Source organism: Xenopus tropicalis, chromosome 7, assembly GCF_000004195.4.
Source record: "Xenopus tropicalis strain Nigerian chromosome 7, UCB_Xtro_10.0, whole genome shotgun sequence".
NCBI lineage: Eukaryota > Metazoa > Chordata > Amphibia > Anura > Pipidae > Xenopus > Xenopus tropicalis.
Window position 1 is genome coordinate 78002546 of NC_030683.2, and position 26367 is coordinate 78028912.

Here is a 26367-nt window from a genome sequence, read left to right on the forward strand (position 1 = left end):
AGCGTGAATCGGCCCCAATGAGTATATGGAAAAATATAATAACACAGAAAAACAGCTGCAACATAAACACATCAATGCTGGATGAAATTATATGCCACAGTGTTTTTGAGGTGCTGGCAGCTTTAATTGTGGCTCAGTGCAGGTTTTATGTCCATAATGCTTACCAGCGATACTACCATGGGGGAGAAAGTGGCTGAAGTGTGCTTCTTCCACAGCATGGGCTACAAAATGGAGTCTGAACTCCCACAATGCACTGTAATAGGTCACATGTCAGGAGTATGGTAGTTCCATAGGGTCAGAAGCTACACGGAAAATGGATACCTGCATATACAACACTGCTAATGAGTAACAAAAATGATGAGCTGATGGAAGTGTATGCTGGAGACATGACAATGAATATGTATAATTTGACACACACACCAGCGTCTGTTATGTTTGTCTGGTGTGCACCATGGTATGCATATGTTAAAAATATGGACTTTTCTTCCTATAAAGGTTAAAGGTGCTGTTTACCTTCCAAACATTTTTTCAGTTCAATTGTTTTCAGATAGTACACCAGAAATAAAGACATTTTACCGCATTTTACATTGTTTTTCTCTGGTCCAAAACCAATGTAATGCATAATACATTTCCCTGATTTTATATTTTCCTGGATATTACTTCTGGTCCCCTGAAAAACATAATATAGGGGTTTTACTGTATTTACCTGCAGCCCCCATGAACACAATGGAATAGAAGCGTCTGGTTTTAATGCTTCTGATATAATTAATCTCCCCGAACTACCATCCCACCGGCGAAAATGTAAGCCTCGCAAGGCAATTTTGGTGATTTGCCGAAATCGTCTGCGCAGCGTGTGCCATCCCACCGGCGACTTACATTTTCGCTGGTGGGATGGTAGTTTCGGGAGATTAGTCGCCCGCGAACAGGGAGATTTGTCGTGGGCGACTAATCTCCCCGTGTACCAGAGCCCTTAATGACTGAGGACAAAGAAGACATATAAATACAAGCTATTGTAAATGTATTTAGCAGTGAAGATAGAGGCATTATCATTTTGGAATACAGGAACAGCATGAAAGAGCAGTGCTTGCACTACAAGCAGCACCTGGCTCTTTAAAATGGATATATTCCATAAAGTGCAATCTTCAGATCTACTGAGTACGATTAATTGGGTGTCAGTACCATTATGGACCTACTTATCAATAGACTCTGTGGTTAAGTGTATCATTTTACTTTCTTTAGTCTTTAGTTTTTGGAAAAAGAGTTACAGATGACTGATTAGACTAGGCTATTTTTGAACACATCAGGGGTCCAATATTTTGTTACAATAAGCTGTTTTCGCTTCTGTTTTAGATACAAGTGTGTAGGGTTAAGCTGCCCTGCATGGTTTCTTTTGTGTTATAAATTCATGTCTTTGTTTTTTTCTGGAAGTTTGTTTTCAGGAAGGTATATATTAAGGGGGAAGAGAAAGTTGGATGGATTTAGGAACAGCAAGCTTTCCCTGGGGGAAAGTGGAGGACAAAAGTCTCAGTCTGACCTATTAATGAAGGGGTTAAAAAGTATATTTGGATATCATCAGCATACAGATGATATTTAAAGCCAAATGATTAGATGAGATATCCCAGACAGAGGGATGTATTTATTATTTTTATTATCTTATTAATTATCTTTGGAGGCAAACATCACCAGTGATATTGCCCATAGCAACCAATCAAATATTACTTTTAAATGGTCGCCTACAAGTTGAAAAACAAAAGCAAAGATCTGATTGGTTGCTATGGGCAACATTACCGGTGATATATGTCTCCAATGTTATTAAACACACCCCAGAATGTACAGGGAGAACAACAAAAAACTGAGTCTTGCAGCAGCCCTACATTAAGTGGAACTGGAGATGAGGTTCTGTTAGCATAAGAGACAGTGAAGGATTAGTTAGAAATGTAAGAAGAGAGCCAAGATGCAGCCTGATTAAAATACCAAGCAAATACAGAATTTGCATCAAAAGGGAGTGGTTAAATGTAGCTCAAGTCGTGGTCAAGGAGGATTAGGATAGAGAAGTGACTTTTGGCTTTAACAACCTGAAGATCATTTGTAACTCTGCATAAACCAGTTTGGGTAGATTGTGCTGGCAGGAAACCAGATTGCAATGGATCTAACAGATTACGAGTGTCTAGGCAAGAGGCAGAAAGGAGACAGGACAGTAATTAGTGAGGCAGGATGCGTCAAGGGTGGCCTTTTTAGAAATAAGCTTGACGCAGGCTTGATTGAATGGACTGGGGAAAGTTCCAGAAGGCTGTGAAGAATCTTTTGACTTTTGCCTTTTATAGTAATTCTATTGAAAATGTTATGTTTTCTAATTTCAGGAACCCTTATTTTATTTGAAGTCTTGTTGTTTATTTGAAGTCTTGTTGGAGTTCCTTTCAACAAAATTCAAAAATGAGAAGAATATATTAGAAACACAGTAAACAAAAGATGCATGCCAAAATGTGACAAGCTAAATGATTCCATTGCATAAGTGTAACCAAGCCAAAATAAAAAAACAAAGTATGTTCAAACAATATTGTCTTGCAGTTTCGTATTCAAATTAGTCGCAAATAATTATGAAAGCCATCTGTATGTGTATTATGTGGCTGCTTAATGATCCATATTTCCCAGTCTGTAAAAGTAGATACATACATGGCTTTCCTTATGGTATAAATATATTACTTGGCAATCCTCAAACATATTAGCATAAAATATTACAGGAAAAAAGGACCCCTATTTGGGTTAAAATGTCATGGCTAGAAGATTTATTGAACTGCCCAAAGAAACCCCACTTTTTGTTCTGTATGATCTTTTTCAGTGGTCTCTTAACTATATCTAGGAAAAAAAATTGGTTCGCTTTGAATAATGTATAGTGGGGGATTGAGCACAACTTCCACTGTTATTCTGTTTCTTTGCTGGGAGGCCAATTTATCAATTTTTCTAGGTGGCCATACACTGAAAGATCTGCTTATCACAGATATCAGATTGGCCTGACATTGACAGGATGCAGCAAAAAATTGCGACAAAAATTGAGGAACTTTTTTAGTTGCAAAAGAAATTTTTCTTTTTTGTCAGCATATTATATATATATAAGAGTTAACTCAAAAGCGGCTCACCACTCTTGCATTTACTTGCAGTAACAAAGTTGGTCAAAAACAAAAATCACATTGTTCTATTCATTTTAATAAGGCTTTAAAATCTCAATCTCAACTGTTTTAAAACTCCATCATCAGTTTGTTTGAATGCTAAAGCTAGGACAGAATCTTGGTAGGTTTTATGTAGTGGAGTTCTTCATTTGAATTTTCACGTTTTACTTCTTCAGTTATACTTCAAAAGAAGCATTTTACAAAAAACATTTTCAAAAACAGATTTGAAACTGATTTCCAAATCAGGCCATGGATTGCATTACAGTATGTGTGGCAGATTGAGCCTGGTGTGTTGGGAAAACCCCTCAAAATAATGGATCACTCCAAAAAACTCATAACTGAAATTGCCCAAAGTTAAGAACTAATAGCAAATAGTTATTGTCACAAAATTGCCAAAAGAATTGTGGCAGGCAGAAGCAATCATAGTCAAGAGGCAGACATGATGATCCAGGCAGGGACTTAAGGTCAGCAACAAGTAATTGGGAATTACAATACAGACTAACAGTACACAAAGGATGCAGGAATAATATTAAAGTCAAGTAAGTGTGTATGTGTACAGATTATTATGGCTCTTCATGCATATTTATTTATCCCTGTGCTGTGTGTCTTTCGCTGACCTCAGTTTCAAGCTCTGGCTGCAAGCAGCATGAGCACAGTCACAATTTTTGTTTAATGCCATTGTCCAGAGCAATCCAGTGTTTAGCTGCTGTTCATTTGCTCTGGATGCCAAGGAAATCATCTCATATCTCTCGAGCCTAAGCAATAACCTACTTGTAACCAGTAATTTTTACATACTTTTTTTAACTGACCCTTTTATTGACAATGATTAGCTCCTTGATCTGTGCTAGATGGTGCAATATAAAGATCTGTGTGGCATAGATCTAGGAGCCATCCAAACATTTAGCATCTACAGCACAGGTACTATGGTCTCTGGTACTATGTGTCAGCAGTTTAACACTATATGCCATAGTGCAGTGATCCCCAACCAGTAGTTCCTGAGCAGCATTTTGCTTACCAACCCCTTGGATGTTGCTCTCAGTGCCCCCAAAGCAGTTAGTCATTTTTGAATTCCTGACTTGGTGGCAAGTTTTGGTTGAATAAGAACAAGATTTACTACCAAATAAAGCCTCCTGTAAGCTGATAGTGTGCATAGAGGCTGCCTAATAGCCAATCTTAGCCCTTATTTGGCCCCTCCATGAACTTTTATGTTTGTGTTGCTTTCCAGGTCTTTTTACATTTGACTGTGGCTCACAAGTAAGAAAGGTTGGGGACCCCTGCCATGGGTGTATATATTGCACACATGATGACTCAAATCAAGTGACAGAATAAGTTGTTGCTATTTTCAGAGTAGGGATTGCGTTAAGAAAGCATTAGCCTCTTGTGGCTATTGACCCAACCTGGAAAACCCAAAATTACAACTATATTCAGGGTGGTAATATCTCCAGGGTTACCCAGTGTTTATGGACGCACTTTGGCACAGCTATACAGAACTGCAAGGAACAAGGACCCTTAATGAATTAAATCAATTAATGATACTAATATGTGGCAATATGAGTTGCAGTATGATTGCTGGTGTTACTCAGTGTGCATCTTGTCGCATGTATGTGGTCCTGGAGCAACAGTTCCATGCAGCATTTACTTGTGAGAGATGCAGGTGGGTTTTCCTCTTGGAATCTGAGGTGCAGAATCTAAGGGGGGAACTGGCAGCACTGAGGGCAGCTGCAAGCATGGGGGAGAACAGGAGGCTCACTGAGCAACCACTGGCAGGGGCCGGTGTAGTGGGGGGTGGAGAAGGGACAGTGGAGGTTAATGAGGGAGACAAATTTGTAACAGTTAAGAGGGGCAGTAGGGGACACAAGGGTAGGGGGGCTGGTTCACAGCTTGTACAAACCAACAGATTTGCCGCTTTAGGTGAAGATGCTGGGGAAGACAGCTCTGAGCTAGCATGTATGGAGCGGGCTGAGAGCCGGCACCTCTAATACAGGTGGGGGGAATAGTGCTAGGAAGGGAAGGCAGGCTATAGTTGTAGGGGATTCAATTATTAGAAAGGTGGATAGGGTAATTTGTCGCAAAGACCCTACATGCCGAACTGTGTGTTGCTTGCCTGGTGCTAGGGTTCGGCATGTGGTGGAACGAGTGGACAGATTGTTGGGGGGACATTAAGAAGGCAGCGGGAGCTTAGGGAGATTAATGCGTGGCTGAGAGATTGGTGCAGGGAGGAGGGCTTTGGGTTTCTCCAGAACTGGGCTGATTTCTCAACCAGCTACAAGCTCTTTGCCAGGGATGGGCTGCACCTCAATGATGATGGGGCAGCTGCTTTGGGGGAAAAGATGGCTAGCGGGTTGGAGGAGATTTTAAACTAGGAGTGGGGGGGGAGGGTGCAGTGGGAAATTCTGTGGTAGACAGGATAGATGAGGTAGTGGGCATAGTAAGGGAAAATGGGGGAGGAGACTTGCTTCGGGATACTGATAATGGCAGGGAGGCCCATAAGTTGTTTACACATCATTCTCACGCCGGAACCAGTATTAAATGTATGTTTACCAATGCAAGGAGTCTGACTGGTAAAATGGGAGAGCTGGAGGTACTGGCGTTGGAGCGGAAATATGATGTGATTGGAGTTGCTGAAACTTGGTTGAATGAGTCTCATGACTGGGCTGTTAATATTGGGGGGTATACATTGTTTCGGAGGGACAGGGGCAATAGAAAAGGAGGAGGAGTGTGTCTGTTCATTAAGCAGGAATTAAAAGCAAATATTAAGGAGGAAGTGATGGGGTTAACAGAGGGAGCTGAATCCTTATGGGTTGAGCTTCTCACAGATAGTAAAGAATTTACCAAACTAATTGTAGGGGTATGCTATAGACCCCCTAATGTAAGCGAAGAGGAGGAGGCCCAGCTCCTGTTGCAAATAGAAAAGGCTGCTAGTTTGGGGCAAGTGATAATAATGGGGGATTTTAATTACCCTGATATTGACTGGGGCAATAGTACTGCCAGGACAGTAAATGGGAACAGGTTTATAAACTTGCTGCATGACAACTTTATGTCACAAGTTGTTGAGGAGCCAACCAGGAACCATGCTATACTAGATCTAGTGATCTCTAATGACCCAGAACGTATAGCAAATGTGCAAGTGGTTGAACCCCTGGGTAATAGTGACCATAATGTTATTTCATTTGATGTTTGGTGCAGGAAACAAATTTACACGGGGGCAACAAAGACAATGAATTTTAGGAAGGCAAATTTTAGCTCCTTAAGGGCAGCGCTTCAGGGCATAGATTGGGGCATTATGTTTTCTGATAAAAACACAGAGCAGAAATGGTTGTCATTTAAAATGATATTAAATCATTACTGTTCTGAATTTATTCCATTAATAAGAAAAAGTAGAAGTGTTAAGAATCAACCTATGTGGCTTAACTCTGAGGTAAAGAAGTTAATAGGGAAAAAAAGGAAAGCTTTTAAGAAATATAAGTCAGAGGGGACAGTAGATGCGTTTAATGATTATAAACACTAACAAGTGTTGTAAAACAGCAATCCGGAAGGCAAAGATAGAAAATGAGGAGCGCATTGCGGCCGAGACCAAGACTAACCCCAAAAAGTTTTTTAAGTATATTAATAGTAAAAAGATGCAGGTTGAGGGTGTGGCCCCATTGAGTTATAATAACAATATGGTTACAGCGGATACAGAAAAGGCAGATGTGCTTAACCAGTTCTTTTCTTCTGTGTATACAGTAGAGGAGCCAGTGGGCCAAGTCCCACCCAATAGCTGCACTGTTGCCTCAGCTCCAACTACACAGTGGTTGGCACAGGATATGGTGCTTAAAGGGTTACACACGATAAATGTAAACAAGGCACCTGGGCCAGATGGAATATACCCTCGGGTACTGAGAGAGCTAGGGGCAGAATTGCAGTGGCCCTTGTTTCTGATATTCTCAGACTCTCTTTCATCAGGTATGGTACCTAGGGATTGGAAGAAGGCGAATGTCATTCCCATATTTAAAAAGGGAGTAAGATCTCAGCCTGGCAATTATAGGCCTGTAAGTTTGACATCCGTGGTGAGTTATTTGAAGGCTTGTTAAGGGATCACATTCAAAATTATGTAGTGGAGAATGCCATTATGAGCAGTAATCAGCATGGCTTTATGAAGGACAGGTCATGTCAGACCAATTTAATTGCTTTTTATGATGAGGTAAGTAAGAAGCTGGACAGTGGGGATGCAGTAGATATAATCTATTTGGATTTTGCCAAAGCATTTGATACCGTTCCCCACAAACGACTGCTTTCTAAGCTAAACTAACTTCTTAGTGAAGTCGTTTGCACATGGATAGAAAACTGGCTACAGGATCGGGTACAGAGGGTGGTTGTTAATGGTACATTCTCTACTTGGAGTAAGGTTCTCAGTGGGGTCCCTCAGGGTTCTGTACTGGGTCCACTTTTGTTTAATTTGTTCATAAATGACTTAGGGGAGGGTATTATGAGTAATGTATCAGTGTTTGCAGATGACACAAAACTCTGCAGACCAGTCAATTCTATCCAGGATGTGACATCCCTGCAGCAGGATCTTGACCAACTGGCAATCTGGGCAGCTAAGTGGCAGATGAGATTTAATGTGGATAAATGTAAGGTCATGCACCTGGGATGTAAAAATATGCAAGCCCCGGATACCCTTAATGGGACTGCACTAGGCAAATCCATAATGGAGAAGGACCTTGGAGTCCTTGTAGATAATAAACTTGGCTGTAGCAGCTGCAAGGGCAAACAAGGTTTTGAGCTGTATTAAAAGGGGTATAGATTCACGGGAGGAGGGGGTTATTCTTCCCCTTTACAGAGCGCTGGTAAGGCCCCATCTAGAATATGCTGTTCAGTTTTGGTCTCCAGTGCTCAAACGGGACATTATTGAGTTAGAGAGGGTCCAGAGAAGGGCAACTAAGCTGGTAAAGGGTATGGAAAGTCTCAGTTATGAAGAAAGAATGGCCAAGTTGGGTCTGTTTACACTGGAGAAGAGGCGCTTAAGAGGTGACATAATAACTATGTATAAATATATAAAGGGATCATATAATAACCTTTCTAATGTTTTACAAATTGATTAAGGTGTGCTACACAATGGACAAACCAGCTAATTGTAGCCCCAGGTGCAAGCTGAACCCTCAGCCAGGGTAAAACAATATCCAGGATAAAATGAAAAAACAGCAGCACTCCGGAAATGTTGTAGAAAAAAGTGACTTTACTCAAGTGCACACAGCAACGTTTCGGGCATAAACCAGCCCTTTATCAAGCCTTTCTAATGTTTTATTTACCAGTAGGTCCTTCCAACGGACACGAGGGCACCCACTTCGTTTAGAAGAAGGGAGGTTCCATTTAAACATTCGGAAAGGATTTTTTACAGTGAGAGCTGTGAAGTTCTGGAATTCCCTCCCCGAATCAGTCGTGCTGGCTGATACATTATATAACTTTAAGAAGGGGCTGGATGGATTCTTAGCAAGTGAGGGAATACAGGGTTATGGGAGATAGCTCTTAGTACTAGTTGATCCAGGGACTGGTCCGATTGCCATCTTGGAGTCAGGAAGGAATTTTTTCCCCTCTGCGGCAAATTAGAGAGGCTTCAGATGGGGTTTTTTGCCTTCCTCTGGATCAACTAGTAGTTAGGCAGGTTATATATAGGCATTATGGTTGAACTTGATGGACGTATGTCTTTTTTCAACCCAACTTACTATGTTACTATGTTACTATGTAACATTTATATCAAGAATTTTTGAATCTGTGTTCTGAAAGACAAGATGATACTAAGCTATCAGGTCATGTACTGAATGAGGCAAGAAACATGGCAGCTAATAATTGTACAAATACAGAAAGGATTACTGTTCTGTGTGTACAATAAGATATGAATTTACTGTCTACTTGAGGAAAGATAACTGTACAAGGATTGGCCAAAGCTATGCTACACTGAAAATCTCACATTAACAGAAAGTTGTAGAAATCTTATTTCATTGCCAGCAGAAGAATACAATATATGTTTTTAGGTTTAACTGTTCTTTTCAGTTGTTAACATAACCCACTATGGATGAGGGTTAAATTTCTTTATAAATGTGTGAAAACCAACAGGAAGGGGAAGCTTGCTTTTAAATAGATAGATAGCTGAAACCGTAAGGTTAATAAGTTTGTTATGTACTAGACATATATGGTAAAATGTCATTAAAATCTCATAGTGCAGTGGTGTCCAACTTGTTACGTCATGGGCCTATGTCACATACAGTGTATAAAAGAACCAGATTATATTAAAATGATGCTTTCATACATCAGGTCTATGTAGCCCTGAGGCAGACTGGGGGCCATAAAAATCTTTTGGAGGGCCCCATCTGTCCCATGGGCTTCCAGTTGGGCAACCCTTTCAATGTGGACTTGTACAGTAAGGAGCTGTGTGAGTGCCAATGTATTCAGTGTCAGTATTACAGTGTTCTGTCTTCCACCAAACAGTTCTTCTAACTTCAGGTGAAAAGGAAAATCTTAAATAGAGAAGTAGTGTGATACTTTCCTGACTCACTGTCACATGACTGCAGAAAGTGAAATAAACACCAGACATAGAGATGTTACATCATGGTCAGGTAGCTGGGTGCTAGTTATTATTGCTAACAATACCGGCCTATCCTGTTCTTCTTCATTTCTTGATTTAAAACTGTATTTAAAATTGTATTTATAACGTATTGTATTACAATATCTTGTATATATGTACTGTATAATGTATAATAATGTCTTGTATTTATAATGGGGAGTGCTTTCATGACATTTTCATGCACCTAGCACAAGCAGTTTAAAGAACCGGTTTTCTAATCTCTGCTGCCTGTGAATGCCATAGGCCTAGACCAGTGATTCCCAACCAGTGGTTTGTGAACAATATGTTGCTCACCAACCCCTAGAATGTTGCTCCCAGTGACCTCAAAGCAGGTGCTTATTTTTGAATTCCTTGCTTGGAGGCATGTTTTAGTTGCATAAGATACAGTTGCACTGCCAAGCAGAGCCTCCTGTAGGCTGCCAGTCCACATAGGAGCCAATCACAGACCTTATCTGGCACCCTCATGAAAATTTTTCATGCTTGTGTTGCTCCCCAACTCTTTTTACATTTGAGTGTGGCTCACAGGTAAAAAAGGTTTGGGAAGGATAGCCAGAGATAAAACTCGCAATTTTAATATCAGTAGGATCAGCATTGTAACATTCCCAGACTTTCTACTTAAATCACTTAGCATGAACCATTTTTTTGTAAATTCAGATGTGGAAGGTTAATGTCACGCTAACCTGTTTCTAAGCCTGTTTAAAAATGCAGGTGAAGAGACAGCCTAGTATGACATTAGTCTTAAAGCACACATTTGCAAAACCTTTCCAAGTGAGATCTAGTGTCCATGGGAATAGAGGCTGGGGTGTCTCATGGGATGAAATAGGCAGCTCAGGGAAAAAGTGGGTATAACTGGGCAGTGACAGGGTAGAAATAACTAATTCACTGCCAAGCAAATTTGTAATACAGGTATGGGATCCCTCATCCGGAAACCTGGAAACCATTTATGCATAGGTTTGCAACCATTACTGGAAGAAAAATACCATATTATATTTTTTTATCTTTCTTCCCTATTAATAACATTGAGATAAAGAATTGTTTTTATCGAACAGGGGGCAGTCCTAGGTTTGCAGGTAACTGTTTTGTTGGTACGAGCCCTTCCACACAAATATTACTTCATGCGTTCCTTTGTAGTGCATTTAGTATATATGCCACTGCAATTAAATGCATAAATTAATGCAGTACATTATTTCACTGAGCCGAGTAGAATGGGCGACTGCAGGTGGAACACTACTTTCTGATTTCCGCCTGCGCGCTGAGGTTTTGTGAGGCTTAGTACAGCTAGTATTGGAAATAATGGGCTGTGGTAATGCATACATTCCCTTGCGGTGGAATGCCACTGCAGGAGAACAGATGAAGAAATGCTTGTCTGCAGGATCCCTCAGAAGTGTGTAGCCCCTCTGACAATCTGTGCATTCTGGCAGATGACTGAGGGGCTGCTGTAAGATGCTATAGACAGTCACTATTTAGTGGGTCGCTTAGGAGCTGTTTGGGCCTCTGTGTAGTTGAAATGCCAGGACATTACCAGTCCAGGCCTGCATGGTTGGGCTTTCCCTGCCCCTGACCCATAGCACAACTGCCTATTAGCCATGAAGAATCAGTTGGAATGGATGAGGTGCAAACCTACCTACAGTAAAGTAAATTGCAACCAGATTTATTTGGGTCAGTACGTTAATAAACACGAATTACATTCTGCCACGTCAGTAAAAGATGTACAATGCCTGTGACAGAATTCAGAGTATGCATTATGTTTAGCTATATAGCCGCCCTTTATACATTGAAACAATATACTAGATAATTAAGGTGTTTGTGTATTAGAGAGGGACGAGACCGCTGCCATCTACCAGGGGATTTATATCTTTCCATCCAATGCCAGTACCTGGCCCTTTCATTATAGTAAGCAACAAGGCGATACGTTCTAGAACTGCAAGCGAATGGTTAATAGCGAGCAAGTCACGTGACAGGCTGCCCGCCCCGGCTTGTACAGAGCAGTAGGGGGGGTAAGAAAGCGAGATACATTCGCATCATGGCGACGCAAGAAGGCAGGAGGCTGCGGTTGCTTCTATTTCTAACCGCACTGGTGGCCGCTAGTGTTGAGAAGGCGGTCGGGGGGCGGACCTTGCATGGCCCTAGTGGATGGAGGGAGCCGGGTGCCAGACTGACCACCGTAAATGCCCCTTACGTGGGAGACAGGGTCACCAGGCGAACAGAACAGGAGCCTGTAGTTCGGCGGAGGAGGAGGAGCAGCGGCGGCACGGAGCATCCTGTAAAGGTGTATGGGCAGGTGAGACGAGGCCTCGGCTGGGGCATGTGCTGCTTCTCTATTCAGTCTGCCCTTTAGAACTGAGTGGCAGTAGAAGTACAGAATGATTGCATTTCATTACCCTGAGCGCTGTCCAGTTCAGTTATGTATCTTCGAAGCATCCGGCAAAGGGCTAGACATTCAGTGCCCTAAAACTTTGCTGCTGGATCCAGCAATTCAGTGTCATTCCTCTGTGTAACCAAGGAGCAGCCCTGTCACACACAGCAACCTGAACGCTAAGAAACGCTGGCTCTGATTCTCATGTACTGCAATAACTTGCTACTTTGCTTTTGTGCATCTCCCATTGTTAAGATATGTAACTGCTAAGTTTGTTGCAGCATCCGTCCAATTCAGACACTTGCACATTAATAGAAAGGCATGGCATATACACACAATGGCTAGTTAACTATTCATTTGACTTTTAGTATGTTGTGGCATGTCCTGTCTTTATTAACTTTTCAGTTAGTCTTCATTTTGTATATTTAATAGTGGCCACATTATTTCCCTTCCTCTTCTTTCCAGATTGGCGTTTAAATGCTAACTGCAAGGCGGCAAACTATCATTTTTTTTTCTGATCTTTCCATTCAGACCCTTTCCTACTTCTATTTCTGCCTTAGATTCAAACCACAGCCCTCTGCTTGGGTAAATGGGACCCTAGAAACCAAATAGCTTCTGAAATGCCAACCTGGAGAGCAGCAGAACAAATAAAGAAACAATTCAAAAACCAAAAAGAAAAATGAAGACCAATTGCAGACTGTCGCACAATATCACTGTCTACATCATACTTAAAGGGCACCTATAGCAATGAAATTGCTTCCCACACCAAGAGGTGCTGGCTAATAGAATAATCTGGTTAGGGTAAACAATAATTTTTTTAAAACAAAATACAGCCCCCAGAGACGCTAGGCTGCCTGCACCACAAGGGAGCTCCCGGTGTGGGTGGCCATGTTACTTAGCATGTGTGCGTACAATGAGGGAGGCTCCCTGCTCACTCATGCCCATGCATGTGACGTAGGAGGGGGTAGGATGCGATTCACCCACCTACGTCACACACATGCATATCTGTGCCACAACATGGCTGCCCCTGTGTGGGCAGCCTAGCACTGTAGTGGGCTATTTTTTTTAAACTATTGTTTCCCCTAACTGGAGTGTGGGCTCTATCAGCACCTTTGGCAAGGGAAGCAATTTCAGGGTTATAGGTTAAAGGCAACTACCCATTTAAGTGGTGGTTTAGTGGCAGCATAAGCACTGTGCCTAATGCACCCACCAGGAATGCCTAGCTTGTGCACAGTGCAACTACACCAGGAGAAGTAATTTATTGCACACCGTTTTATATTTTGGTTCAATTAGATTATCATAAAAAACTGGTATTGAGGAATTTATTCTATGTTGTTTCTGTTTGCCCCCAACACTGAGTGTTTAGAATCATGGCCAATGTTGTTATTCTCTTTGTTATTTCAGTATAATTTCCCACGCCCAGTAATACCTGGACTGTCATTACTAGCCCCACAAAGAATGCATGGTTTAGTACCCATCCCTGAACACATGCAATAAACTGATACTGCTGGATAAAATTGGCCCTGTTACAACCTATCATAAAAAATCTGCAGTCTTTATAAGGACACAATTGGGACACCTATCCTCCCAACATGGGTTCTTAATATCTCAAAAAGATCACATGAATTTTGTCACTTTAAAGTGTTAAAGGAATTAAAGCATTTCACCACGAGAGTCTGTACCAGAAATGGTATGTAAATAACTAAACAATAGCTTCTTTCACTGTCAGAATGCCCTTTTCCCAAATGCCTTTCACATGATTTTGTTTAAAGGGGAAATTCACCCTTTAAAAAAACTATCATAACCCATGGAAAAATAAATAACTTTGCAGCTGGACTTAATTTTTTATTTTCTAGCAGGAAGGTGCTGCAATATTGAATATAATAACTGGAAGCATTTATCTTAGCAGCTTTATTTGTGAAGCAATATTACTGTAGTTATTCGATTGTAGCTTTATGCAGGTGTATAAGCGCAGTAGTAATTCAGTATTAGCTTTATGCATAGGGAATAAACAGAAGTATCGGTATAGTAGCTTTTTCACACAGAAGTATCTGTATAGCAGCTTTTTCAGTAGCTGTTTGTACAATTAGTAATACTATAGTAGCTTTATTCAGGGTGTGTTAGCACAGCAGTAGTTGTATAGTAGCTTTGTGCATGGGGTCTTAGCACAGTAATAATTCTACAGTAGATACGCAGGGGCATTACTACACTGTGTATGGGTTATCAGTTTAGATGCATTTGTATTCTAGCTTTATGCAGTGGGTATTCGCATAGTAGGAATTTTGTAGTAGCTTTATGTGGGGTGGGGGGGGTTAGCACACTAGCAATTCTATAGTAGCTTTATGTATGGGGTAAAAGCCCAGACATATATTAGTACAGTAGTAATTTTGTAGTAGGTTTATGCCTCTGGTATTAGCACAGTAGTAGCTGTACCTAGCTTTATTTAGATTGTATTAGCACAGTAGTAGTTGTATAGTAGCTTTACGCCTGGGTATTAGCACAGCAGTCATTGTTTAGTAGCTTTAAACCTGGGGTACTATAACAGTAGTAATTCTGTAGTAGCATTTTGCCTCAGTAGTGTTTAAGCATTACAATAATGATAGGGGGGTTTATCAAATATAGGAATTTTCATTTAAGTTACAATAACCCATTAACATTCCTCAAAAACAAGTTATGTAGTTAGATTTTGGAGGGCTGAAGAATAAAGCTGGGAATGTATGCAGATGTTTCTATACAATTTTATCATTTTGTGACTGAACAGAAGAATGCAAGTGTTTGTGATGGTCCCAAAACAATAGATTTGGCAGATTAGTTACTAGAGCTAACACAAATGATATCCAGAAAATTGGCCCATATACGGACACTGCTAGGAGAACTTAAATTGCAGCAGTGGTTGATGCCTGGAATAAATTTCTTTAAAAAGTAGTTTCTTCTGGCTTTTAGCTCAGATGGGCTTACTGCCTCGTAGCCTACCTCATTACTAGGTACATGATTGCTTATTTGCAGTATAAAGGTTATCCTAGTCTTACACTTCCATTCTCCTATGTACATCTCTGCTTTTCTTGGTCTCTAGCTGTTACATTCCATATTATTACTTTATAAGTTGGAGTATGAAGCATTGTTTCTGTAAACATATTTAAATGTTTTAATGTTTTTGAAAAGATGCTGCTGATCATAGTGTTGTTTTGCATACCCTAGAGATTCTTTTACTTTCACTTTTCCATGTTATTAACTGTGACGCATGTCCTAGCAGCCAGACAACACTTAGAAATTGGAGCAATGCACTCAGACTTCATCATTGGTACAAAACTGATTAAAATGCAGACTGACAAATTCAGGACCTGAAGTGGGTTTACCTCATCCTGCCAAATCTGCCATTTTCAATCAAAACCAAGCTTAACCAGAGGGCTAAATAAGGTCAAAATAAAAAAAATAAACTCATGGCAGAAATCAGAAATGGGGAAAAAACAGGGCCAGTAGGTGACCGTAAAACAAGGATGGCAAATAATAAATGCAGAAAGCAACCAAAAGTAGGCGCAAAAAGATATGTCCTTCAGGAAGCCTGCTGTTTTTGGACCACTCATATTAGTGATAGGGTGATTCCCAAGGACCTTGCACTGCAATTCTTGATAACTTTATGGATCTTGTTCCAAAGCTGGCAATTTTTGTTTATGCAAATGATAGATCTACCATTTGTGATTTGTAATTCAGAGTTATTACCCACGAAACTACATTTACTGCACAAGAAAACATAATGATGAGGAGTGGCCACCCAACAGGGCATGTAAAATGTAATGCATAGCCTTTTAGCTAGTGTCTAATGCATTTCCCTACAGCTGGCTTGCTCATTTTGGTAATGTTTCTGATAAAGTGTGCAAGGTCTAGATTATGGGAAGCAAAATGTAAGAACTTTTCTGTACTGAAAACAGTGATTTGCTGAGGGGGACTAATGTGTACTAAAGTAGGGGTTTGGCAACTAAGGTAAGTAGTCCTTTTAAAAGGAATGTTCACCTGTAATAAGAAAATGTAATTCTAAAATTACATTAAATTCATTAAAATTGTCAGTTATTTTAAATTAATTTTAATAAGCATCATAGTTGCACTGTTAACAATTAGAATACATTTGCAGTGGATTACAGTGCTGGGGTCCTGGGTTTCTTTCCAGACAGAATATTATCTGCAAGGAGTTAGTGTTTGTGTTTTTTTTCCTGTACTCTAGTTACCTTCCACACTCCAAAGACATACAGGCAAGATAATTAGCTCCTTATTTAATTGTCCCTAGTGTGTGTTGTATAAATGTGATAGTGACCCTAGATTACAAGCTCCGGCGGGACAGGGACTGATATTTGTATATTTTCTCTAGACAGCTTTTTATAAAGCATAATAATATAAGTACAACTGAAAGCAGTATTAGGCAGATTAGAATTGCTGTTAGCACCAGCTGCGTTATATTCAGCAGAAGTGTCATAGTTATAAATCATATGTGATCTGAAGCCTTGGGGCAAACAAGGCAGACAAGTAACACATGTGGTGCCTGGTTACATGACAGTGTGTTGTAGATTTCTATTACACCAAGATCCAGTGAAAACTCTTAAATGTTTCTAGATAATTACTGTGACCTTGTGTGAAAGTCTCTTTGTGCTGAAATATCCTCCAGGCAGAGATTCAGTTCAGTCTTAATTTTGCTTTATTTTTGTTTTCATTGTTAGGAGGATAATGTATAGGGGAATTTCTGACATTTGGTTGATTTTGATGATGAGCCTGTCTGTATTTGAATGTTATATGCAATTTGTAGTTATAGACAACATTAATTTTCTGCCTCTCTGCAGATGTTTTATTGATATGTATTTAGAAACACCTCATATTTTACAGCTAGCACTTTATAAAAATGTGAAGTAACACACCCTTTAATACTGCCATATTTTGAAAAAATTGTAACTTGCTGTTATTATTATCCTTTATTTTAACATCAGTTCCTGCCCCAGTACAGTTTACAATATTGGGTCCCTATTACATTCCCAAAAAACAAACTAATATTAGTATGTGGTATAAACCAGTGCATCTATTTATCCAAACTTGTTAAGAACTTTGGAAGGCCAAGTAATGCTACAGCTTCAGTAAATCGTACCTAGTGCCAAATAGCTGTTATATCACTGTGATCATGCAACAGCTTTTCATCTGCTGGGTAAGATTTAACTATTCACTTTTACTACTTAGGGGAACAGAGGCTTCTACCACATGGGGTGGATTCTTGTGGAATTTTACATTTATCCACTGGCCAAGAATCTTCCCTTTCTGGCCAGATATAGCACTACAGGGTGGGGAAAGGGAAGAGTAAATAGATTTATTCATGGTTTGCTAATGGTCTGCTTTGTATTTCTGTGTTACAGGTTAGCTTAGAAGACTCTCACAATCAAATTGTTGTCCACTGGGCTGGAGAAAAAAGTCAAGTGATAGTTGGTTTAACCAGAGATAGCCTGGCACTTTTGGGACCCAAAAGCAGTAATGTGAGTACAAAACCTAGACCTCTAAACCACTTGTGCCAGCAAAAAAGTGCAGAAAAAATGCTTCAGGAATGCTTGGTACATTCCTGGTTTACCTCTATCTTTTTCAACCTCTTTTCTTAGTAAAGAAGTGAATGTTTCTTTGCATACTAACAATCTGCTTTGGACAATCTTCCTTGGACCAGAAGGCATCCCTCAACTTATGGCACATGGGGTATTTTTTCCACCGCTTTATTTTAGGAGGCTCATGGCAGAGCCAGCACTTTTGCTTTTCTGTCGCAAAATATTTGCACATCTTTATGTAAAAAAGCGACCATTATCGCTGCCATGTGTCATGTATGCTTCCACACTGACTAAAATATGGTCGTGGAGAAAAAACCCTGTGTACCATTACCCCTATATTGTTCTTTTGGGTGATTTTCTTTCCTCCCATTGCATTTTAACTGGAGTTAATTTCTATATGTGTGTTACTAAGGGGTGGAGGGTCTAGACTAAATAAAATCTGAATGGAACAGACTAAAAGTGACACCTACTAAACCATAAGGATTTTTGTGCATTTTCGCCTTTGTTTTCTGTGAAGTTATTGGTTGTTTTGGGTCGAATTTGAATCTGTCAAGTTGCTGCAAGATGTGGGTCAAAGTTGGCCTTTTTCCGAGTCTTCATCACTATTGGGACATCTTGACAATCTAATTCTTTGATTGTTTTTTCAGGTTTATGTATCCTATGACTATGGCAAAAGCTTTAAGAACATTTCCGAGAAGTTCACTGTTCCTGCTGGAAGTGCAAATACTGCTACGGTGTCTCAGTTCTTTCACAGTCCTGCAGATAACAAAAGGGTACAAAACTTAGTTTTGTATTTATTTCAGTCTTTCTATTTGATGGTCTGTATGAAAAATAAATTACTTTGTTTGAACTATTTGTATACATTGTATTAGCTTGGTCACTCAATTGCTATTTTAATTTTTCTAACTTGGTACAGTGTATAATGTTTTACTCAGCACCTTGATTTTGCATTATATTATATTATCAGCAATTAGATTTGAATGGTTGCTATGGACAACATCACTGGCGATGTTGGCTTACACGCTATAATAAATATGCCCCCTGAATTTCCCTGCTCTGTGGAGTAATATCCTACAGTTAAAATGGGTTGCACATTTCTCCTCAGACTGAATATTACTTACTTTTCCCCCTCTTTATAGAGATGTAGCTTTTGTACCTCAAATTATAGCTGTGGTCCAGCTTTAGCAAGCTGCAGTTGAGAAAACAATTATAAATATTACAATTACTGCATCTGTGCAATATAAATGTTATCAATTCAGCTGGTTCAATAGGATTTCTACCTGATTTATATACATTTAAATCATGCTTTGAGTTAGTAACAGAAGAATAATTGAAGACTAGAGCAGTTGTGGGGTAGTTCACCTTGATATCATCATTTTAAGTTTTTAATCCAGAATTAATTGTCCACTTCATAAAAACAGTTGGACTACTCCACTGATGTCTCAGAATATTACTATCTACATGTTTATGAAGGTTCTCATTCATCCAGGTCATTGTACACTCGCCAAAAGGATTATTAGGAACACCTGTTCAATTTCTCATTAATGCAATTATCTAATCAACCAATCACATGGCAGTTGCTTCAATGCATTTATGGGTGTGGTCCTGGTTAAGACAATCTCCTGAACTCCAAACTGAATGTCAGAATGGGAAAGAAAGGTGATTTAAGCAATTTTGAGCGTGGCATGGTTGTTGGTGCCAGACGGGCCGGTAACAATCTGCTCAGTTACTGGGATTTTCACGCACAACCATTTCTAAGGTTTACAAAGAATGGTGTGAAAAGGGAAAAACATCCAGTATGCGGCAGTCCTGTGAGAGAAAATGCCTTGTTGATGCTAGAGGTCAGAGGAGAATGGGCCGACTGATTCAAGCTGATAGAAGAGCAACTTTGACTGAAATAACCACTCGTTACAACCGAGGTATGCAGCAAAGCATTTGTGAAGCCACAATACGCACAACCTTGAAGCGGATGGGCTACAACAGCAGAAGACCCCAACAGGTACCACCCATCTCCACTACAAATAGGAAAAAGAGGCTACAATTTGCACGAGCTCACCAAAATTGGACAGTTGAAGACTGGAAAAATGTTGCCTGGTCTGATGAGTCTCAATTTCTGTTGAGACATTCAAATGGTAGAGTCAGAATTTGGCGTAAACAGAATGAGAACATGGATCCATCATGCCTTGTTACCACTGTGCAGGCTGGTGGTGGTGGTGTAATGGTGTGGGGATGTTTTCTTGGCACACTTTAGGCCCCTTAGTGCCAATTGGGCATTGTTTAAATGCCACGGCCTACCTGAGCATTGTTTCTGACCATGTCCATCCCTTTATGACCACCATGTACCCATCTTCTGATGGCTACTTCCAGCAGGATAATGCACCATGTCACAAAGCTCAAATCATTTCAGATTGGTTTCTTGAACATGACAATGAGTTCACTGTACTAAAATGACCCCCACAGTCACCAGATCTCAACCCAATAGAGCATCTTTAGGATATGGTGGAACGGGAGCTTCGTGCCCTGGATGTGCAATCCACAAATCTCCATCAACTGCAAGATGCTATCCTATCAATATGGGCCAACATTTCTAAAGAATGCTTTCAGCACCTTGTTGAAGCAATGCCACGTAGAATTAAGGCAGTTCTGAAGGTGAAAGGGGGTCAAACACTGTATTAGTATGGTGTTCCTAATAATCCTTTTGGTGTGTTTATATCTGTAGTAGTAAGTCAAATCAACTAGACCAAATATCACGAAAATGCTTACGAAAAAATCGTATTAGTCACGATAATATTGTATTGGTGATCTGAAAGTCACAAAATTTTCATATCGAACGATTGTAAACAGCAGCAGAACCTTTCCGAATTTTTCGCGCACGCGTGCGGAAAATACGCTTGGAGCATTCGTGTGTTAATAAATCTCCCCCTAAATGTTAACTTACAGGGAACTACCCCTTAAAAACAAATTTCACAAAGCTATTTGAATAAAAGGAGGTGTGTGTGTGTGTGTGTGTGTGTATTTATATATATATATATATATATATATATAAATATGTGCCTTTTTTGCAGTTTGCTCCTTAGTCCATTGGTAAATGAAGCTTACTAGCTGAATAATTTTGGGTTTCATTTTCTTTGACTTAGGTTAACAATTTTAGTGTTGCTTTTTTTTTTTTTTTTTCTTCCTCCCATTTTAGTACATCTTTATCGATGCCAATGAGCAATACTTGTGGATCAGCAAAGATTTTTGTGACACTGTTAATGGCTTTCCTGCGCCCTTCAAGCCAACAGACCTGCTCTTGCACAGCACAGAGCCCAGTCTTGTCCTGGGATATGACAAATTTCATCCAAATAAACAGGTAAAGAAATTCCATCTTCATATTTCCCATTTTCATTGTCTTGTTTGGAAAGTCCCTGAACACGCCAATACCAAATATATATAGTTTTATGGAGATTTCTCACTTGTATAGGCCAAAAACTCCCAGCAGTACACTACCAAATTTCCAAAGCACTGCTCCAGAAAGCTGAATTGAAATTGTACAGTTTTGGAAAGAACAGATTCTGGGGAATCCAGAATAGGCACAACTGCCTGTCTACTCCAAACTACCAAGTCGCAATACTTTCTTAAATTTATTGGTTTTTATCAAAATTTGTGAATTTTTTTAAAACTCGCTTCAAAGCTTCCAGTCTATAGTATCTTATCTCCTAAAGGTCATAAAGTAACCAGATGAAACACTCTAAATATGAACGCCAGGGTTCGACTGAACAGTTAGATGCCCAATATGTATAGGTTTACCTAAGTATGTGGCATGTAAGGGCCCCAGTGTAAACATACCCCATATGATCTAGCATTTTTTTCATTTTGGTTTCTGCAAAATCAACACATTTACATCATTATATGTGGGATAAAGCTAGTAAAAAGTACATTGATCCCAGAAAGTCATATATTTTTGGAAAGTACACATTCCCCCGAATCTGAAATGGGTACCCATGTCTTTCTACTCCAAAGTACCAAGTCGCAAAGCTTTCCCAAGTTTGACGATTTTTATGGCATTTCCAAAAATCACCTCAAAACTTCCACTATGCAGCATCTTATTTACTACAGGTCATTAGGTACCAAGATAAAACACCCTAAATATGAACCCCAGAGGTCTACTGAACAGTTTGATGCCCACTGTACATAGGTTTATCAAAGCACATGGCACTGAGAGACCCCCCAAATATACCTTATGTACACTAATTTCATGGCTTATCTTTACCTAATTCATAAACACACGGCAGTTTTATGAGGGATAGAAGCTGCAGAATTGTAGGGTGACCCCTAAAACCCTATATTTTTGGAAAGTACACATTCTGACAAATCCAACATGGGTAAAGAGTCCTTTCTACACCAAACTACCAATCTGCAAAGTTTTCCTAAAGTTAGTGGTTTTTATGACGTTTCAGAAAATCGCTTAAAAATGTTGCAGTTTGCGGCATTTATCTCACACAATTTCTTGCATACAATGGCAAGTCACCCCAAATAGGAACACTAGAGGTCTACTGAACAGTTTGATGCCCAATATGCATAGCTATACCAAAGTCTGTGGTGTGTAATGAACCCAAAATTAAAATAGCGCATATGGATTTCTCGCCTGCCAACTCAGCTTTTGCACACAGAGCCCCCTGACAGCGTATTATGTGCCGTAACCCCCTAACTATACAGAGACCCCCAGAAAACCATATATTTTTGGAAAGTACTCATTCTGATGAATTCAAAATAGGTAAAGTTATTTTTGTACACCAAAGTTAAACATGGCAAAGCTTTGCTAAAAACAGATTAGGAACACTTATACAGGGATAAAAATGCAATAAAACCACAAAAATTGTGCAAATCAATGAAACAACAAAATAAGTCACATGACAGCATAATTAGTGGTCAGAATATCTGATCCAATAGTCACGCTGTCAAAATAAACAGTTTTTAGGGAAAAATAAAAAATACAATTTTTTTTTGTGAATTTGTGTATACATGTGCACATGTAAAAGTTGTGTGACAGTGTGTATATGGGTGTATATAAGTGTGCAAAATGGGGAAAAAAAACCTGTGCTAAATTGTATGCTGCAGTCCACGGGAGGAAGTAGGTGGGAGGCGGTGCTGGGGGGGGAGGAGGAAGCAGTACAAGCAGCAGACGTGATACGATTGCGTCTGCTGCTTGTAGGACGGTCCTGCGACAATCGCATCACACGACAGACCCCCAACCCCCTCGGCTCGTAATAAGAAAATGAAAATCTAAAATACATTAAAGGACATGTAAACCCCACACACAAAAATGTAATCATTGAACAGCCTCTTTGAAATCTTTCAATACCTGCCACACTGGTTGTCCAGAGGTTAATAATAAGGCTGCAACATCACTTAGATTTGCTTCTCCTCCTGTAACCCACTCAGCCTCAACCCTCAGGAATTTGTTTGGCTGTTGGCTTGTGAGCATGCTCAGTTGTTCTAAGCTCAGATTACTAAACACGCCCCCCAGTCTAGCAGCTAGTAAAGAGATGTCATTGCTAGTTCCCATAGAAACTCAGCTGTAGCTGTCTGCTTCAATTTTTTTTCTCCCAACCATCTCTCCTGAGCTCAGCTCAAACAAAGCAGAACTTTTATCAAAGACAGTTGTGCCTGTGTGAGCCTGTATTCTTAATGAAATGCATGCTGAATAAAGGGTATTTGTATGCTGCTTGCAGATTTGAATGTATCTAAATATGTATCAGAGGAAAAATGGCCACCTGGTGAAAGCTGCTATTTGGTTTAGGAAAATGTGATGGCAAACAGAGGGGATATATGCAGTACAAATGATGCTACCCCTTACGCGCTTCGTACCCTACCGGTACTTAGTCATAGGCAGTTGTGATCCCATGGGTTCTAAAGTGCATATTCCCTCTGTACAATACACCATGCGATGCTCCACATCTCCTCCTAGCCTTAGTCAATTGTTGCTGCTGTACGAAGACTTTTTAGCCTGCCTTTTAATATTCTCTATATTTGTCTAAATTCTTTTAACTTAGACTGCGAAAGAGGGGGGCGTGTGGACAGTGTTACTTTAGTGTTAGTTATTCAGTGTAATTAATTTCTGTAATAGCTGCGATCAGTGAAGTCACACAGAAGGACTAACACTGCCCACACGCCCCTCTCGCAACCTAAGCTTAGGAATTTAAGTGAAGACAGAGAAATGTTAAAAGGCAGGCTAACAAACTTTCTGTACAGGGGAACAATTGACTTCCGGTTTTGGTGTTGGGCTAGGAGGAGATGTGGAGCATCACATGGTAGATTGTGCAGAGTGATTATCGCTGCATCGCCTTATTTGAAAGCTTGGAAAATAAAAAACTTTGTGCAGGATAGGGCAATTTTTGGAGCAGGGTAGAATAGATTTTTTACTTAAAAAAAAAAAAAATTTGTGTTACTGTAACTTTAAAGAAAACTGATTTGCTCAGCCCAAAAGACCAGGGGGACTGTAAAAGCTGAAAAATACTGGTGCTCAGTGGAGAAGGGCTTACAATAGCAGCAAGATGAACTCTGATAAGTATGCTAATTAACATGCTATGTAACCTGATCCAACAAAGTGCTCCGTCCACTATTCTAAGCCTGAAATGTAGTTATCTAGTGACTGCAAAGTTTGGAGACCTTGACATTAAACGTGTGAGAATGGCAGCAGTTAAAATTTCCCCACTGAAATCAATTAAATAAATGTGATTGGCTGTTGGAGGCTCCGCCCACTCTTTCTAACCTTGAATATGTAGTCACCCAGTGACTGACTGTGCAAAGTTTGGTAACCCTAGCATTAAATCAATACAATATGCAAAATCTGATTGGCTGCTGGTGGCTCTGCCCACTTTTTCAAACCTAAAGCTGCAGTCCCCTAGTGACCAATTGTGAAGAGTTATGGGGACCCTGTCGTTAACACTCTGAGAATGGCAGCAGGTTTAAATTCAATAGGTAAAATCTGATTGTCGTGGCTCTGGACGCTTATTCTAACCTTGATCCGCAGTTACCTGGTGACTAACTCTGCAAAGTTTGGGGACCCTGATGTTAATACTTTGAGAATGGCAGCAGGTTGAATTTTCTCACTGAGAATTGGTACAATCTGATTGTCTGTTTCTAGCTCCACCCACAACTGAGCATCCAACAAATATCATCAAATATAATTTAAGCAAATAAATATACTGGTAAAATCGGTTATGATGCTGGAGCAAATTAACATACTTTTTAAAGGGTGAAAAATAATTCTTGGATATATTTTCACACCCAAATGAAGTAAGATTTTGGAATGTTTTTAAAGATTATTTTGAAGGATTGTCTTTTCACCCCTCAATTAAGATTGTTATATAGTGTTGCATGCACTCACACTTTAATAACATACAAGCAAAATAATTGGCTCCGGATAAAACTGGACCTAATTGTATGAATGTGATTAGGAACCTTGGAGTGTAAGGATGTATAGATGTGTAATCTCTGTGAACTGCCATATATATTAAAGAAAAGTAATTTAAGAACATACAAAATATATGAGAAAACTATTAATGAAACCTTGACTGTAGTTTGGTGCTTTTTATAGCATTGACAGTCCACTTAAAGTATTGCAGATTTATGAATATAAGTCATTTAGGAGGTGTGCAGATTTTGTTGTTCAGCAGCTGTTGGGAATACTGAAGTAGTTCAGATGTATCGTGAGCAAAATGCATGCACTGTGTTCTTTTTAAAAGCAACATTTATAATCAGAAGTTTAAATCTAATCATTTTTCATAACGGTGAATTTAAGGAAAAGAGATGTCGGGGAGAATAGCTTTACTGGCCACTCTTGCCTCTGTCTTGGGGCTCATCATTGATCCTTCTCAACCTACCCATAAGTATCTCTAGCCCAGAAGTTATTGGGCTTCTGTGGTTCAAGCCCACCTGGAGGCAGAACCTGTTGCAAGGATCACTGTAACTCATAAAAGGGTCACTAATAGATAAAAACATTTCTGTGTCCACTGTGACCCATAATTAAAGAAATATATAGAACAACAAATTAGTTTGCATCCCCAAAACTGTCACGCTAAATTTTCAAGAGCATCTACAAGAGAAAATTGAAAATAATATATTATTATATATAATAATATATTACACACATTTTTTCATACTTTTTTTTTATGAATAAAGACTACCATGTACCATGAAGAGAGACCTCAGTCACTGGGGTATGACCCAATCTTATAATGAAGTCTGCAGGTGCTATTAGGCAACAAAAATTCTGTAAAAGAAGAGAGAGCATACAGATTATTGTCAATAATAGAAATAATTTGTATTTATAGAAGACAAAAATATTATACAGAGCTCAACATTCTGATTTCATACAGAAATACAAAAAAAGCCTCATCTAGTCTAATACATTTAGATGTATATTAATAATGTTAGGGATGGTTACACTAAAAGGTTACCTACAAATGAATTTGAAGATCATCATGGTGAATAGAGATAATGACTGAATATCTCCCAATTGAATGCAAAATGCATGGCACATGAACAACTGCACTGAGGCCAATGTGGACATTACAGTAAATACAAGGATAGATAAGTATGAAATAAAAACAAATAATGCTTTGTTTATTAATAAATATTAAATCCTGAGATGCCAGCTACTCACAAAGGACAAAAAGATCAGGCAAT

General features: G+C 39.5%; 1 protein-coding gene across 1 annotated transcript in view; it reads left to right on the forward strand.

Moving 5' to 3' along the window:
* Positions 1 to 11717: 11717 nt before the first annotated feature.
* The window catches only part of sorl1 (sortilin-related receptor, L(DLR class) A repeats containing), an 88842-nt gene continuing 74192 nt past the window's right edge, over positions 11718 to 26367 (forward strand). The window contains exons 1-4 of the mRNA XM_031906643.1: positions 11718 to 12052; positions 17518 to 17634; positions 18342 to 18467; positions 20885 to 21046. Of these exons, the coding sequence (XP_031762503.1) occupies positions 11795 to 12052; positions 17518 to 17634; positions 18342 to 18467; positions 20885 to 21046 (663 nt within the window). The 5' untranslated portion in view covers positions 11718 to 11794. The remainder of the gene's footprint in view (positions 12053 to 17517; positions 17635 to 18341; positions 18468 to 20884; positions 21047 to 26367) is intronic.